The 17126-nt window shown below is 52.4% G+C and overlaps 1 protein-coding gene across 1 annotated transcript; it reads right to left on the bottom strand.

Annotated features, from left to right (window-relative positions):
* Positions 1-7516: 7516 nt before the first annotated feature.
* CDCP2 (CUB domain containing protein 2) lies at positions 7517-14223 on the bottom strand. Its single transcript, XM_027879117.1, has 6 exons — positions 14143-14223; positions 12110-12457; positions 11684-12028; positions 10877-11230; positions 8243-8421; positions 7517-8041 (listed from the first exon to the last, which is right to left on the bottom strand). Exons 1-6 carry the CDS (start codon positions 14216-14218, stop codon positions 7727-7729), a joined length of 1617 nt encoding a protein of 538 aa, XP_027734918.1. The 5' UTR covers positions 14219-14223; the 3' UTR covers positions 7517-7726.
* Between the last annotated feature and the right edge of the window lie 2903 nt (positions 14224-17126).

Raw genomic sequence — 17126 nt, 5'->3', positions numbered from 1 at the left:
TATAAGAAAATTATTCCTTTTAAAGGCTTTTTTTTTTTCCCTCCAAAAGGAACATGGTTCAGAAGGATAACGTGAACAGATCTAAGCAACTAACTATTGTTTAAATTCCTTCTAGTTATTAAAAACTTGCCTCATACTCTGTCTGATAACTTTAGTGCCACAAGTCATCTGGTTTTTCAAAATCTATTACTAAGGCTGTGACAGGCATCGTGCTTGTATCTTCACCCTAAAACGTGACTCATTACCTGGATCTGCTAATTACTTTTTTCCTCTGCAGACACTGGAAGAAACACCCAAAACTTACCTGAGGTGTTGAACTCCATACATTTAATTAGGTAATTGCAGGTTCTCTTAAAAATATCTAAACCCTGTTTTGTTTGCCTGGGCCAGTTCAAGACCATTTTTTCCTGTACACATTGCAAAGGTATCCTCAAATAGCTGGCTTTTCTGAAAACTAGCATTTCATTTATAGAAAACTGATGTTAGGTGTGTTGGACACAGAAGCTGGCAGATGCAGTGTGGATAATATGTCAGCGAAGACCTAACAACTTGTTGATCAGGCTGTAGCAAGAGATGTGAAACCCCTCAATTTACTTCTTACAAATAATCAGCTCCATTTCCCACCTAAATAGCTTCAAACTGCACAGCTGTAATTGAATTCATGTATCCTGGACTGTCACGGAAGAGGTTCAGGATCAATGAAGGACCTGGCTTTTGCATCAGACCTGCAACTCCAAGGCCTGCAGTATTTATTTATGTTCAGCTTTCTGTTCCTGATGCTGCGCTGTGTTTTCTCTAGTTAGGTAACATGCGAGAAGCAAAAGCCCTGAAAATTAGGAACTTCTGGTCTAATGAAAGTCAGCCCAGAGAATCTTCCCACACAGGTCAGATACGGTCTGACCGTGCCAAGTATTTTTCATTTAGGAATTAACTTCAGGGATGCAGAGTTACTGTACACGAGTAGGAAACTCTCCTATAAATTTCCTCTATTTAATGGCTAATGTTTTTGCCTAACTTGTTTTCAAAGGGACCCAGTTGTGTATGGCTCTGGATCCAGCTCTTCTATCTTGATGCAAAAGCTGGCAGTAGCATTAGGGCTGAGGATTCGTGGACTCAGCTTTGCATAAAACTGACTGTCTGGAAGAACTGGAAAAGGGTCCAGAGGGTTGGACTCAAGACTCACAGGACAGGAGGAATGCAGAGAACTAGGGACCACTTTATGGACAAAACCAAAGGAAGGTGGAGAAAGAAGACAAAAACAGAGATGGAAAAGTAATAGGCCAAAACAGGCTTCATTTTCCCAAAGGGTGATGCTGAACGTGACAACAGGATACTTGATACCTGGCAGTAATTAAGTTTTTAATTAGGCTATAAAAAACAGATCCCCCCCTTGGAGCAACCTCACCTGCAGAACTGCGTTTATTTATGCCTTGGGTTACCTGCTAAATAGGTTTGCTGGGGAAACCCTTCTAGATTAAAAGGGAGGATGAAAGGGCTGAGTGGGGGCTCCCTTGTGCTTAGTTTCTTTGGCACAGCCAGTTCCCTTTTTACAGGGAAAACATTAAATGAGGGAGACACTCAATCTCGAGAAAAGTTGTACTTTTTCTCTTTTTTTCCCCCTGATTAAGCCTAGCCTAAGATTTCTTTCAGCAAAAGGGTACTTAAAGCTCTAGACCTCTAGAGACCTGCTGTACCTGGCAAAGAGAGGGAGGAAGCACTTTCAGTAGGTATCTTGTCCTTATCCCCCTCCCCATGCTGCTGGTGCTTGGGGAATACAGAGTGGGCTCAGGGCAGCACCAGGAGGGATGGAGGAGGGAATTCATCCCTGGCAGAGCTGACTTCTGACCCTGGCTTCTGAAGAGCAAATTTGGGATGCAAAAGGCATCAGGTGACAGCTTGCTCCATTTCCCACCAGCAGGCACAGCTCAGGAGAGCTTTGTCCTGCTGCAAATTGCTTGGGCGAAACAGTATGGGAGTAGACAAGACCCTCCCTGTCCTTTGGAAAGAGAGTGCGCAGCAGCTCACCTTTTTTCATCTTTCAAGAGGCTCTTCAAAGGTTTCTGCACAAAGAACCCAAACTTTTAGATCTCGTTTGCTTCCCTGGCAGCCCTGCGATATGAAGGGTTGGCAAGGCAGGAACTTTCCTCCCAAGGAAGTTAGCACACCAGGAGAGCAGGATCATAGGATGGAGCAGAAATTAGAAACTGGAGCAGAGGAGGGATGGAGGGAAGCAGAGAAGAAGAGGTAGAGGGAGGGAAACACATCAAGGAATTCCCCAGCCCAGCTGGCCACAGCTAGCAAAGCCTTGTTCCTCCATGCAGGGCCCAGCACCATTCAGGTGGATGAACTGGTTTCTCACAGGACAAGACACTGAGGCACGAAGGTCTGTGATATGCCATAGGATCCAAAAAAAGGGAAGCCTGTGCCAGGGTTACACTGCAATTAATGATGCCCTAATTGTGCTGGCAGCCCCTGAACCACATCCACGGTCTCTGTCAATTAAACTAGATTATGGAATGATCCTTGCTAATTATATATTATTATCTAGCAAGCAGTTATCTCCCTATAAAGGGTGCTCCTATAATGGACAAACACTGTTCCTCTAGCACAGCCAGCCCCAATGGCAAATAAAAAAAGAAAAAGCCAAAACCATTTCTGCTGTGGCCAATATTTTGCCTAAGCTGAAATTTTCCCATTGCAAACACACATGGCACTCCTGTCCCAGATGGAGGGAGGAAGAGGAGGGCTGCAACATGCAGAACCAGCTGGAGACAGGAGGCAGGGTCAAATCTGCAGCCCCACCCCCACCCCCAAACCTGCTGCAGAGGCATGACTGTAAGCTCAAAATCCAGCTGTGAACTCTCCCATCCATCATGGAACAAATCCCCCACTCAACCTCCACACACCAAAATCCCCATGAGCAGGGGAGGAGGACCTTGCTGTCCTCGGGGCTGTGATGACCGGGAAACAGAGTTTAAAATAAGCTGGGAAAACAGCTCCCGGTAAATGCCGTCATTGCATTTTTAATTGTCCATATGCTTGATCCATTATGTTTTCCCAGATGGCTGGGCTGCTTGACTAGTGCCTCTTCAACTGTGCCACCACGGCCAGGGTCTCCAGTGACTACCTCAGTCCCCAAGGTAGAGACACCCCCATGGTAGGATCTGTGTCACTATGACCAGGGTCTCCAGTGGTTACCTGGATCCCCAAGGGAGACACACCCCTGGAGCAGGCTGGCATTGCCCACCTGAGCAGGCAGGATTAGCTGCAGCTTCCCCCAAGCTGTGATGGACTGAGGACTGTTGTGTTGGGACATTGGTAAGTCCATCACTGTGCTGGGAGGGAAGAGGGGGAGCTGGTGGTACCTAATGGTGGGCATTGGGGGCTCCTCCCCAACACCAACCTGTCCTCAGTCCATCACCAGCGGCTCAGGGGAAGCTGCCAAGCAGCCTCTTGCTGCCCCTGTGGTTTTATTCTCCCAAACAGAGCCAGTGGCCAGGGCACTTACCTGTTGATGGGCTGGCAGTGCCCACCAGCCATCACCCCCTCCAACTTCCCACTGCTGTTCCAGCTGCAGTATCGGGCGCACAGGCAGTGAGTGCTGTCCTTCCCAGCACAGACCCCCTCTCACCCACCAAACCACCCATGCCAGGTCCTGGGGAGCCATGACTGGCTTGATGGAAAAGTGGCTGGTAGCCTCCTGACCTTAAACACCAGTCCTCAAGAAAACCACCCCAAGGAGCAGCAAACCTGCTCATGCTCCAGCCAACCAACTGCCCTTGTGCTCGCCCCAGGGCCAGTCCCCGCTAGAATTAATCATAAAGGTTTGAGGAGAGGATGCAAGATTAGGGAAGCCTGGCCAGCTTCATTCCTGACATTCTTGGGGAAAGGGAAAAATCTCCAGAGTAACCCCTTCTGTGGTGCTGCTCAGCCTCACACCAGGTGACTCCAGGGGGACATCAGAGCAGTGATACCAGCTCAGAAAAGGTTGGCACCTATCCTGCACCTCACTCCTTCCAAGCCCCACAGCTCTGGGGCCATCAGGGACACTGATCCGGGCTGGTTTCAGCTGCAGGGTTAGATTTAGCTGTGCTGAGTTTGCAGCCTCAGCAAAGCCCTCCCCCTCTCCCACCAGCTCCTCTGGGCTGCTCACAACCACAACAGTTACACCTGAATGGAGTTGCTCCAGGTGCAGTGGGATTTTCCAAGGCTGCCAGATCCTCCTTTTGTGGATCATGACACCATGTGCTTGTCCACCCCCCCCCCCCCGCCCGCCCTCAGTGGGATGGCCAGTCCTGCCCAGTGCCCCAGGGCCGGGGGAGCAGCGTCTTGTGCCAGCAGCAGTGCCCATTTTAGGGCACTTCCACCCTTGTGGCATTTGTCCAACTCAGCAGCACAAAAGCACAGCCCCCTTCAGCACACCCCACCAGGGTGACACATCAGGAAAACCTTCTGGTAAACAGAGAAAACATGGAAAGCATGGCGGGGATTTTTCAGATATTTTAGCTCAGCTTCTCTCCGGTAGGAGCAATTCCCCCAGGGAAGGAGAGGAATAAACGAACTGATCTCCTGGGGGCTCTTCCAGTCCTGTTTTCTATGATCTACAATTTTCCAGCAGTTCTGCACTGGATTTGCACTCAGACGTTCGCGGGGGGATAACAGAGGCTCTCCCTCCCGCACAACAGCAAAGCCTTTGTCTGCTCCGGAGAGACGCGACTCTGTGTCCATAAGCAAAGCCAGGAAATGGGGCGGCTGCATCCAGCCCGGCACAATCGAGTCATCGTGCTCTAAATAAATAATCAGATGAGTAACAGGAGCACTGCCTGTGTCCGCTGCTCTCCCGCTTGCTCGGGAAGCACCAGGCAAACGCTAAGGAGGGAAACTGAGGCCTGCTGTGTGAGGACCACAGTCACAGTGGAGGGAAGGACTGCTGGTGATGGATTCCTGACGTCTCTGCCCCTCATCTGAGAGGCTCTTACATGAGAAGAAGGGTTTGTTTCACAAAGTGATCTGGGCAGTCCCTCTCTCCTGGCTGTGTGCTTGTGTTGTCCCCCTCCCCAGCCAGGGCACTATGTCAGGGAAGAGGTGGTTTAACAGGGAATGTCAGTGAGCAAATTCCTGCAGAGCAGGGAGAGACTGGATGCCTAAACCTAATGGAAAAAATCAGAGCCTGAATCACAGCAGAGGATGACTGGAGGCTGAGAAGGGCTGGTGTTCAGCAAGCATCAGAGGCTTTTCTTGCTCAGAGTGGGATGACTGGCTTGAGTGGTTTGCTGCTGGTGGCAGCTGCAACTGCAGCTGCAAATGCTGTCAGAAACAAGCTGGGAAAAGTCTCTTGTAAACATTCAAGTTGCACTAATAACCCCATCCATGAGCCCCTGGATAACGCCCTGCAGGGCCGGGGGTGCTGAGGATCCCCTTGGCTCAGGGAGCAGAGCTGCTCCCACAGCACCAGTCCTGCATCCACGGGGGTGTGTGCAGGTGAGTGCTGTGCCCAGGGGTACTCAGGCAGCTTCGAACTGGAACCAGAGCTCACCCTGGGGTGAGCGCAGCCATGGTCCCTTCTGCTGTTGGACCCTGGGACCTGGTCCAACTGCTTATTTGAGTGCAATACCAACAGCTACCCCAAACAGCCTTTTTTCCTGCAAATTGCAGGGTACTGAAGGCTCCAGATGGACAAGGAGGTGCCTGTCCTGTGGGCAAGGGCTGGGTGCTGCTGGGTGCTGAGGGCTCCCCTCTAGGCACAAGCGGCTGCAACATTTACCTGTTTCAGCAAAATCTGGGCCACGAAGAAGGTTAATTATATCTTTAAGTTTTCTTCAGTTGTCAAATCTTGTAACTGTGGTCTCAAGCTGACAGTTCTATACCAAGCAATTAACCAGCAGCGAACCTCTGCAGGCAGCAGGGGGGGAGGCAGATCTGGCCTTGTTTTCCATCTACATACACAACAGGCTCTCAAAACATTGTCTTATGGAGCTTAATGGGGCTGGCAAATATTTCCTTCGGAAATCTTGCATTTGGTTACATGTTGCACCAACAAACACCAAATCAATTCTAAGGAAGGCTCCTTCTTAGGAGGCATGCACAGGTTTGTGCCTTCTTCCCTCCTCAGACACTCTCTAAGGCATCCGCGGGCTTCTGCAATCCAGGAGGAGAAGCTGCTCAAGCCTCTTCCTTTTCCTTTGCTGCTGCTTCCCCTGATGCCCTGATGTATAGAACTGTCCCAGAGGGAAGCAGGACATTGGTCAGGGTAGCCTTTCACTGATGGGAGTATCCTATCAGTCCCTGCTAAGTGCTGGATTCAGCAGCAAGAGGGGTTTGCTGTGCTGTGCAATGTTTTTCAGGGATACCCAGTCCCCTCCTTAGGATGCATTCACGTTTAGAGACAGCAACAAAAAAGTGGCTCCTGGATTACCCATTGCCCTCAAGCTCCGTTTTTTGTCCCTAATTAACCATGCTGGGACATTTTAAGATCTCTCCCTGCACTGCAGTGTGTTTTACACAGGCTGGAGTGGGGGTGGCCCCTACACAGGCTCCCAGGGCTGTGTGCACCCTGCTTCCACAGCAAGATTTTATATGGCTCTGCCATATGCTGGCTCTGACCCACACCAGGATGAACACAGGCTGTTCTGTGACAGCCACTCCTCTGTGATGCTGAAGGGGAATGCCCTTTGTGTTGGGATGGCACAAGAGGCAGGCAGGGGCTATTCAGCCATCCATCAGGGCTCATGGCAAGGATCCCCAGTTTTCTGGAGGGACAGGTGACCACAGGACTCTTCTTGCTCTTGGGTTGCTGAGCTCACCGTCTGCAGGGACTAAGAGTGTCACTGAGGTCCCAGGGCAGCTAGCCCCTCCTACCAAGGCCGTCTTTAGAGGATTACAAAAGCCTCCACACTCCAGCATCTCAGGCTCCATGGCACCACAGCCTGCCAAACCACAGCAGGATTCGCTCATGTTTTCAGACCTCAGGAGCGAGGCTGGTACAGAGTTCACAGCAGTGGGCACCTCAATATGCTGGAAAGGAGGAAAACACAGAGGAGAGGAGAGGAAGATTGTTCTCTTCCCCTCCAGCTGTTGGCAGCTGAGGTGCTCATAGTGAGTCCTGAGAGAAGATGAGACAGCATGCGAAGATCAAATGAGCTCCAGGGCATGGCAAATTCATCTCATCACATCACCCACAGACGTCCAGAAACACCACCTGGGAGCATCTACACGAGCTGCATCTGTATGTGCCAGGTGGAGATACCTACAACACAGCTCCATGGTCCCCCCCCAAGCATGGGTGGGAGCGTGGAGAACATTTGTTCGGAACACAGCTATATTTGGGGATGGTTTGTACCTTCAAGAATTCAGCAAGAAATAATTGACAGGATGATTTGCAGCCATCGGCAAACAATGCTACTTTCCTGAAAGCAGCAGCACTAGAGGGAAAACAAATTGAAGCAGGTGCGGGAAGAGTTAGGGAGCGCAAGAATTGCATTCCCGAGCCAAATGGACAGATTGAGACAGAGGAAAACAAATTGGGAAGGGAAACGGCTGCCTATTGCCCGGATTTTTCAGGCACTAGAAGGAGGTGGAGGTTGGGTTCAGGCTCAGTTTCAGGGCCTGTGCCACTGTTCAGGCAGCTGTGTTAGTTCTCAGCCTGGGCTGAGGGCTAATTTTGGGGTGTGTTTTTGCCCTGGGCAGGACTGGGAATGCAAGCCCTGCAAATCTGGAAAGCAGCATCCTACAGAAGTACCAGCCCCACCACTGCGATGACCATGAGGAGCCCGGCCAGGATGCAGATGCTGATGAAGACGATGTCACTGGTGTCCTGGCTCTTGATTTCGTGGGCATCCACTGCTTCCCCCTCCCACTGCTGGGCATCCACCAGGTTTTCTGCCTGGCTGAGCCTGGATGGGCCAGGGCCAGCAATGAGGGTCACCGAGGCTTCCTTCCTCTTTGGCTCACACTGCACCTCGTACTGGTGGATGTCCTCCTGGTCACCCACCGAAAAATCGATGTAGAGGGTGCTGACAATGACGGACGTGTTGTTGCGTCTCTGCAAGACAAGGGTCACAGCTCATCAGGGCTTTGTGCAGTTCCTCTTCATGGGGGTTTGGAGGGGTTGGCCATTAATCAGACGGGTATCTACTGGGAAGATGTGAGAGGGACTGGGAATGCCTCTCTGCAACCAGTACAGCAGCACAGGGTTAAACCATCTACCCAGCTTGCTTTAAAGAAGGGTTTGCTGACTGCTTACCTGGGATTCGGTGCCACAGGTGTCAAACCTGGTGTGAATTTTAAAGTTCCTGCCAACCACCCGGGCTGCACAGGAGGGGGTCCCCAAATAAATCCTATTCCTCTCCAGCTGGGCCAGAGACTGCACGGGGATCTGGATGTGGAAGTCTGTCCTGGTGCAGCTGACGTTCATGGGCACAACTATTGGAACAGAAAACACATGTGGAACTCATGATAAGTTTTCAGGAAAAAAGGAGCTACATCAGAAATTCAGAAAGCAATATCAGTGTTTTAGTCCTGTCCCATGCCAAAGGGGATGGCTCCCAGGCACTGCCCTGCTTTCTGCCCCAGGGAGAGACCTCACCACCAACCCTCTTGAACCTCACCCTCCTTCCCCGGTTTCCAAGTGACACACAAGTGCCACTACAGGCTACATCATCATGCTGTCACTGCCACTCTCCACCACTGCAAATCCAGTGAGACGTTTGAGTTGGTGCCCAGGACCAGACCACGGGAGCTTTGCGGATGGCTTGCTGTGGGCACAGGGTTCCCCTGCATCCTACAACACCCCTGCAAGAGATGCTCTACAGGAACGAAATGGAGGGGATGTCTCTCAGAGGGACCCAAGCCCGCCCTGGAGCAATGCAGCTGCTTGGCTGCCCCTGGGAAAGAGTGAGCTGGGTCCATGGCCCCAGTGGATGGCCCAGCCCAGATCCTCGTGTCACAAGCATCACCAGCCCTCCACTGCCCTCAGAATGCTGTTTTTGACGGGGAGCTGGTGAAGAGAGTGCACAGAAGGAGCTGCTCTTGAGCTGTCCAGGATGCTGAGACAGAGCAAGGCAATGGTGATCCCAGCCTCTCTCCATTACTCTGGCACCGTATTTGGCCCCTCTGGATGCAGAAAGCATCCACATAGGGAAAGAAGTAGGGAGGAAGAATGCCCCCCTCTTTAAAGTGAATCCATGCTCAGCTTGAACCAACCACTTGGGCACTATGAATTATTGAATTATTCCAGCTCCTTCTGAATCTGGGAAGATGCAATAAAATCAATACGAAAAAATAGTGTGACTTTGCTTCACTGAGTGCATTATAAAACCATTAGAATATTTACCAAATAACTAAAGTGCATTAGATCAAGAAGAGGAGAAAGTGGATCCTCTATCCTGCCGTGAAGGCTTTCATTCAAATGGCCATAAATCACACATGCCCAGCCCAAGCCATGCCCTTTTGTGGGCCGAAAGGAAAATATCTGCATGGTTGAAGGGTGTGGATGTGGAGGCTGAGGTGCCTCTGGGGGCTCCCGAGGAAGCCAGTGGTGGGGAGAGGCCAGTGTGTCTGGTGGGAGCAGCCACTATCCTGGCAGTGCTGGCAGCTGGATGTGCCACACAGGAACCTAATCACAAGCAGATGCTGGAATCCCCAGGCAAACACAGCCAGCACCCTCAGCTTTATGAAGAGAGGCTCAGTTTCACGTCCAAGCTTTTGTCCTCCCCTAACACACATCTGAACGATGTGTGTACCAGTGGATGCAGAAACCTTGGGCAACTGGAAGAAGTCACATCCCTCTTTGTGATGGGACACACCCCACTCTTCACTAGCACCCCATCTATGTGTCTGCAGCCTCCTCCATTGGGAGCAGGGTTTCTCCATGACCAGATACAGTAAGGCCAAGATTCTCTCCCTGCACACTGCTGTAAAACAGTGAGAAATAGGGACAAGGATGACCTGCTGTGCACACTACTGCCCTACTCCATGTTCAGCATGTCTCTCTCTCCAGACGCTGCAGAGGCTCAGGACAAAACTCCACCCCATTTCTTACTCCTACAGCCACACACCCCAAAATCCTTTCTGTTGCACTGGAAATGAAGAATGATTTTGCAGCTGAGGGATAAAAGCTAATAAACCCAGGGCCAGCCCCCACAGCCCCCGTGCTGCCAGTCCAGAAGTGCTGCTCTGGCTCCAGCCCTCCGGCGAGGCTGCCCCTGGCTGAATCATCCCTGACCTGCAGGTCAGCTCCGATGTAATTATCTTGAAATACAACAAACGCCATAAATTTGCTGGTGTTTGAGGTGCAAAGGTTGGCAGATGGAGGAGGAAGGTTACACACTGCTCCACCCACCAGCTGTGGATGTGCGGCTGGGACACGGGGCATGTGGGCAGCAGGGACATGCCAGGCAGGGCTGGCTGGGTGGATTTGGGAATGATGTGCCCCGGGGGTCCTGTCCTTCTTTGCTGCTGCCAGTGGAGGAGGGAGCATGGTCTATGTCTGCCTGCTCAGCCGGATGCTGATGGGGCTGGAGCATCCTGAGGAGCAGGAACAAGGTTGTGATACTTGAGCTGGTCACCTGCCCTGGGGCTTTGGTTCCCTAAAAAAACAGTGTTTTTTTTCCCCTGAGGGAAGACCAGGAACATGGTGGTGGCAGAGACACAGGAATCTGAAGCTGCAAAGCATCTCCTGAATACCAAACACAACGTGGAGCATGTGCATCTTGCACTCTGCGGGAGCTGGAGCTCACTCATCATGTCTTCCTCCACCCCAACCCTAAGGAGCCATGGTCCCTGCTCCTGCAGACAGGAACCTTTGCTGGAAATTGCATGATCTGGGGCATGTTCTGATGTAACTAAAGCACTGAGGAGCACCTGAGCGAGGCCTTACCTCCCACGTAGGCAATGGAGAAGCCCCTCTTGGCTGTGTTGCGGTCGGTGTGGAGGACCAGGAGCAGCTGGTTGCTGTGGGAGGTGACGGGTGCCAGGCTCTCCCGCCCGCACCACCGGCCCAGCAGGGATCCATTCTCCGTGCCACCGTCGAAGGCAGACAGGTGATCATAGTCACAGCCACCCGTCAGGCTGCTCCGGCCCTCCAGCTCCATGTCCAGGAAGAACACCTTGACCCGGTAGCCTGTGGGCAGATGGATGCTCCACTGGCACTTGAGGTTGTTGGGGTAGAAGCTGGGGTACCGTGGGCTAGAGAAATTCCCTTTGATAGCAGTGAACACCTCCTGGCACTCTCCTGCTCAAGGAAAAAGAGGAAGGGAAAATCAAAAGCGGACCCAAAACCCCCTGTGTGTTGATAAGCTGATGGAGGAACAATCACTCAGTTCACTGCCCTTCACCTCACTGCTCCCCAGCCTTGTGTTTGGCCAATGGACAGCCAGCAGTTTTGGGATACGGAAACTCCCAAAGTGGCCAAAGTCCTGCAGGAGCACGTGGGAAAACCCATATTCCCGGGGAATGGCATGAGCAAGGGAGAAAGGACTCTTGCTTAAGAGAAGGACAGCCCAGGGCCCCGGAAAACTGCAGTGATGCCATTTGCACTGCATGGTGGTTTGCACTTCACACCATCATCTTACAGGTTCTCACCATAGTGATCCCCTCCACTATCCTCTCCCTGGTGCAGGAGGGAGAGAATCACCATCCCTAAGTCCTTCTCACTGCCCCACCACCCAGACACCCTCGTACCTACCTGAGTAGAAATGGGCCTTGAAGCCTCTGCCACCGATGTTGAAGTCAGACTTGAAGACGATGAGGAGGTGTGGGGTGGAGGAGACAGTGCGGGGTGGGCGGGTGCTGCCGCAGTAGCGTCCCAGGCGGGGGGCAGTGACAGTGGGGCCATCGAAAAGGGCCACGTAGTCAAAGCTGCAGCCCTGGCCCCCCTCCATCTGGAAGTCGGCAAACACCAGCGTGAGGGGGCCACTGCCACTGGTCCCCCCGATGCTCCAGCGGCACTCGGCATCATTGGGGTAGCTCTCGGGGTAGCGGGGGCTGGTGATCTCCCCAGACAGCCCCGTCAGCTGCCCACCACAGGCATCTGCAAGGAGGCACATGCGATGAAGACAGTGGGAGAGCATGGATGGACAGATGCTCTGCCAGCACCATCCCTCCCTGATACCTTTCCGGTAGGCAGCGGCGAAGCCGTGCTTGGCCACGTGTCGGTCGGAGCGGAAGACGACAGCCATGACGTGCCAGGCAGAGGAGAAGGGCGGCGGGGGGCTGTGGCCACAGAAGGTGCCCAGGAGGTTACCTCGGTCACGGGCAGCCCCGTTGTAGACCTGGAGGTAGTCGTAGGCACAGGCATCGTGGTACTCCAGCTCAAAGTGGCTGAAGGAAAGCAGGACGGAGGAGCCCTCGGCCACCACGATGAGCCACGTGCACTCCATCTCATAGGGATATAGCCCCGGGAAGTTGGGACTGGAGAAATTGCCAGAGGGTGCTGAAAGCACTCCCCCACATTTGATGCCTGTGGGACACAGAGCTGGATGTGATGTTCCCTTTCCAGGGGAAGACGAAAAGAATGGAGATGGGACGCACAACACTGGCTCCGCCCTACCATCAGCACTACCAAAACACCAGCACCCTTTCGACCTTTACTGGGCTTAGCCACCCCCTCTCCTTGGAGGACACATGCCCTCCATCACTTTTCATCCCTCCATGTGATCCCTTTTCCCCACACTGCCCCATTGTGTGGCTGCAGCAGGGCTGCCCTTGAGCTTATCCTGCCAGTGACAGCATGGTGTCCCCATCTATTTATGGCTGAGAAAAAGGAAGTAGAGAGTGAGTTTTAAAGGCTCAGAGGTTCCAGGTTCTCTGGTGCCCTAGCTGCCCAGCCCTGCAGCTTTGTGCTTCCCACTGACCATCCTCCCTCCACATAATGGTGGTATCAGTGAATTTGAGCTGGGAGAAACAGGGGTGAAGGGCTCGATGCACTGAACAATGAGTTACGCATGTAGGGATCGATTTCCTAATGAAATCTTTATACTGAGACATGGTTATTATAAAATAAGGCTGGGAAGGGGGCGACTGTCACCTGCCCCCAGGTCTGATTAGGGCTGGGGTGAAGAGGCTGATATAGCGGGCACATACATCATGTCTGGGAGGGATGCAGACCCTGTGTAGCCCTCGGGAGACATGTGTGGGTTCCCAAACAAGGCTGGGCACTCACTGCCATCAATCTGGGCCAAGTGTATTGCAAATCAATAGTCAGCCAGTGCACATTGCTTTTCATCATGCTCGCTGGCACGGTGACCTCCCAGCGAGGGGGGGTCCTGCAGATGTGTGGGATGCAGCACCACGTGTGTGTGTGTGTGTGTGTGTGTGTGTGTGTGTGTCTGCCCAGATCTAAAATCAACTTGCTAATTGCTGGGGATAGGCAATGAAGTAATACAGGGGTGGTACTAAAGAAATAATGTTGTTGAAATAAATACCCAAGAGGGGAGCCTGTGGGAGAGGCAGCTAGCCATGATGCAGACAGATGGATGGATTAAGGGTTGGAAGCCTTTGAGGTGCTCTGGGAAGCCCAGGTGGGAGGTGAGGTGGCCACTCAGGAGCACGTGCACCAGAGTCAGGGATGGGGTTTGGTTTCTGATGCAGTCCTTCTATGAGAAAGGCCCTGCTGTTTTTGGGGAGAGGGATTGCTCTGCCCACCCCACCCCCCAAATTACTGTGTCAACTGCTAACCCTGTCCTGCAATCTGAGGGGCATTTTATACAGGTCAAGTGAGAGGTTTATTACATGCCTGTCACATACACACACATATATACATTTAAATGTAAATGTATACGTGTGTGTATATAAACATATATATTTATATAGGCAAGTGAACTCCAGAAGTTAACAAACCCTTCACCAAAACACCTGCACATCACAACAGGACAATTCCTACCTGCAATCCTCAGTAAGATAAGAGTGACGCAGAACACCAGGCATAGAGCAGTGTCCCGCACTTGCTGCTGCACACAGTGACTCCAGATCCCAGCTCCCGGCCCTGGCCAAGGAGCTGAGCCAGCACTCTCCCTGAGAGAGAGTTGGAACCCGCTCGCACCCCAGAGCTGCTGTGGCACCCACAAACAGCCCTCTCCTCCTCAGGGACCATGGATGCCCGTCTGGCCCCGAGGTTCCCACTGAGAGCTGGGACCAGGTTCTTACCTCTGCTGGGAGCATCCCCGAGAGCCCCGCAAAGCACAGCCAGTGCTGCCAGGTATCCCACCCCCGTGCTCCCCATCCTCCAGCAGGAAAATCTCCCCTCACCGGCACCCGAGCATCCTTTTGGAGCTGTCTATTTGGAAGGAAAAAAATAAATAAAGAGAGAAATAAATAAAAAGCAGGAGGCCTGTAGAATTAATAGCAGAATGAATAATTCATAGCTTGTTTGAATTAAGAGCAGCAAGGTAACTTGATCTATTCCTCCCTTCCTTCACTCAGTTTTAATGATCTGGATCAAATGTCCCAAGGATTTACACTATACCAGATACCTTGTCAATACACTATATTTAGAAGAGATATTAATGTTTCAGATATGGTGTATAACGGCAATAAGTCTGGGCTGACAATACGCCCTTAAGGGGCCATGAAAATAATTTAGTTCGCCAGGCAAGCCAGTGAACCAAAATGGGAATTTCAGACTTACCGCGGAAAAGCACCTCAGGAATTAACATGATTTATACTGCGGCACCCACTGCACAAAGCCAGCTGGTGGTAAAGGCTAGAGAAACAGGGAATGGGATTTAAACGCGGCCGCGTCTCTGTGCCGGCTGCCAGGTCAGCATCCCTGCAGCAGGAGTCCAGGCTCAGCGGGATGCTCAGCCCAGGAAAGCGGCAGTCATGAGCACTAAAGATAGCAAATCCCACCTCCCCCGAGGAAGATTAGAGATGAATTGTGACTCATGGGCAAAAAAACATCGATTATTATAGAACCTGCTAAGGCCTTGGAGAATTGCCACGTTCTTCCATGCCGGCTCACACTCCTTCTCACCCAGGGTTTTGGGTGCACTTGGCTGAAGGTAATCAGGGCTTTGGGTTTGGTGGGAAAGATGTGCTCCTTGTGCTGCATCACATTAGCTGGAGAACCCCAAACCCAGCAGCGGCTCAGTTACTTCCCTCACGCCCCAGAGAGAAAAGACTTTCCTGCTGCCACAGCCCACACCCAGATGAATGCCAGGAAACAAAATCCCACAAGGACCTCCCAGCATGAGGGACCTGTGCTAAAAAAGTCACCTTCAAAGGAGCAGGCAAAGAAGCAGCGAGTATCTCTAAATCTCGGGCGGGAGACAAGTTGCATTTATTAATTAAGCAACGAGGATCGATGCCTGAGACATTTCCTGTGGATTAATGATGGGCTGGGAGGAGCTGATGGCCTGAGGTGCAGCTAAGGACCATTAACACCAACTGGTCATGAATCCCCAGGAAATGCTCCATGCCAAGGTCATTAAGTGCCTGCATATATTTATGGGGAATAATAACAACAGTAATATTTGTACAGGCTCTCTCTACACTGCCCGGTCTCACTGGAGCCATGCCAAGGGCCGCTGCGAGCATTGGGGCATCCCAGCCAGGAGCCCTCTGTCCTAAGCCCAGCTGAGGTGGAGAACTCTGGGTTCTGTCCTGGGGTGTCTGGGCACTACTTCACCCTACCAGGACTAAGGGCACATTGGAACAAGGAGGTGCAGGGCAGCCCTCGCTGTTCCCAGGTACTGTGTGAAGCTTCTGCTCCAGTGCAGGCTCTGGGAGATGCTGCGATGCTGTCGTGTATCCTGCTGACCTCCCACGGACACTGCAGAGCTTAATTAGCTGCTTTCCTAATGGCTTGGAGAAGAGGTCTGTCCCTGTGCCTTGTGAAACACGTGTGGAGCCATGCAGCAAAGAGGCAGGAGAGATCTGGCACCACGGCCCCTCCTGGATGTTTCCATTGCCACAACCCTGGCTCAGTCAGGAGGAGTGCTCAGCCCTCCCAGACATGATCGTCTGGGCTCGGGGACGATGTGCTCCCTGTCTTCTCCATCGCTGCACTACAGAGCAACATGTTCATCCTGACTGCATCCATCTCCAGCAACAGCCACTGCCCTCCAGCCTTTCCACCACTAGCCTGAGCACTGAGGCACATCCCAAGACAGAGCCAGCATCCAGGGAACCGGTACCTACAGAGCTACTCCTCTCCATCCCTCCAGCTGGCCATAACCCCAGGAGATGGTGTCACTGAAAATCGGTGACAATGAGGGGGTCAGGGCTGTGCAGCACAGCAGCTGTGCCCCCCTCCCAGGAGACGGCATCCATCAACCATAGGCACATTCACCCTTCTCCTGACCTGGAGATGGCCATTCCCAGGCTGGGCCTCAGCCCAGGCAACCTGCTTGTCAGCTGCAGAGCCAGGCAGGAGCAGGAGGCAGGGGGAGAGTGAGAGGCAGCAGGGAAGCAGACAGAGGAGCCAGGCATGGAGGTCTGGCTGGAGGTGCTCTGGATCAGACCAGGGTATTTTGCTCCAACCAGGCACGGTGGGTGATTTCAAGGTGTGCCATATTGGGGCTGCCTTTGTTCCTCTGTGGGCAAATTTATAAATCATGAGTCAAAAAGGCATTTGATTCATTTAAGCAGAAAGGACGTGATCAGGACTGTAAGACTTCAGAGAAGATCAAAGGTTTAAAAACAGTCCCCAGGAGAAACGGGAATTATTTAGGCAGGAAATAATGAGATGAAATTAAGAGGGTATTTAGGCTGCACATGAGGAAGAAGAAAGGAAGCAAAGTGAAGCCCCTCTTCCCAGCACAGCACTGCATGGGCAGCAGGGGCTTCCCGGAGGGCAGTCAGAGACCAGGGGTATCCCACCGGCATCCCCCTGCCTGGCAGGAGAGGCAGGATGTGAGCCCCTGCCCTGTCCAGGCACTGGCCACCCACCACTGCAGGGAGCTCTCGCACCTCATGCTCCACAGATCCCCCAGCCACAGATCAGCGCTTTCCCTATCAAACTGCCATCACGGGGTGGTTCCAGGCCTCCAGAAGAAAGGAAACCTGTCAGCTTCCCTTGGCAGGGAAAATCCTGCCCGAGAGCCTTTCTACTCTGTGTCTCTGCCTTTGCAGGGTTCCACACCAAGGTCTGAAAACGGCTTTCCCCATGGGGGATGGCTGGAACGGAGGGA

Source organism: Empidonax traillii, unplaced genomic scaffold (assembly GCF_003031625.1).
Source record: "Empidonax traillii isolate 1590-97213 ecotype Southwest subspecies unplaced genomic scaffold, ASM303162v1 scaffold50:size1795014, whole genome shotgun sequence".
NCBI lineage: Eukaryota > Metazoa > Chordata > Aves > Passeriformes > Tyrannidae > Empidonax > Empidonax traillii.
This window is presented reverse-complemented; position numbering and strand designations above follow the sequence as displayed.

Bases quoted from the DNA above. Each gene is read 5' to 3' on its own strand.
- CDCP2 (XM_027879117.1), bottom strand. From the start codon at position 14,218: ATGGGGAGCACGGGGGTGGGATACCTGGCAGCACTGGCTGTGCTTTGC. The intron at 11,231-11,683 runs GTAGGTACGAGG...TTCCTTGAGCAG, and splicing joins CAAGGCCCATTTCTACTCAG to GAGAGTGCCAGGAGGTGTTC. The intron at 8,422-10,876 runs GTAAGGCCTCGC...CTGTTCCAATAG, and splicing joins CTCCATTGCCTACGTGGGAG to TTGTGCCCATGAACGTCAGC.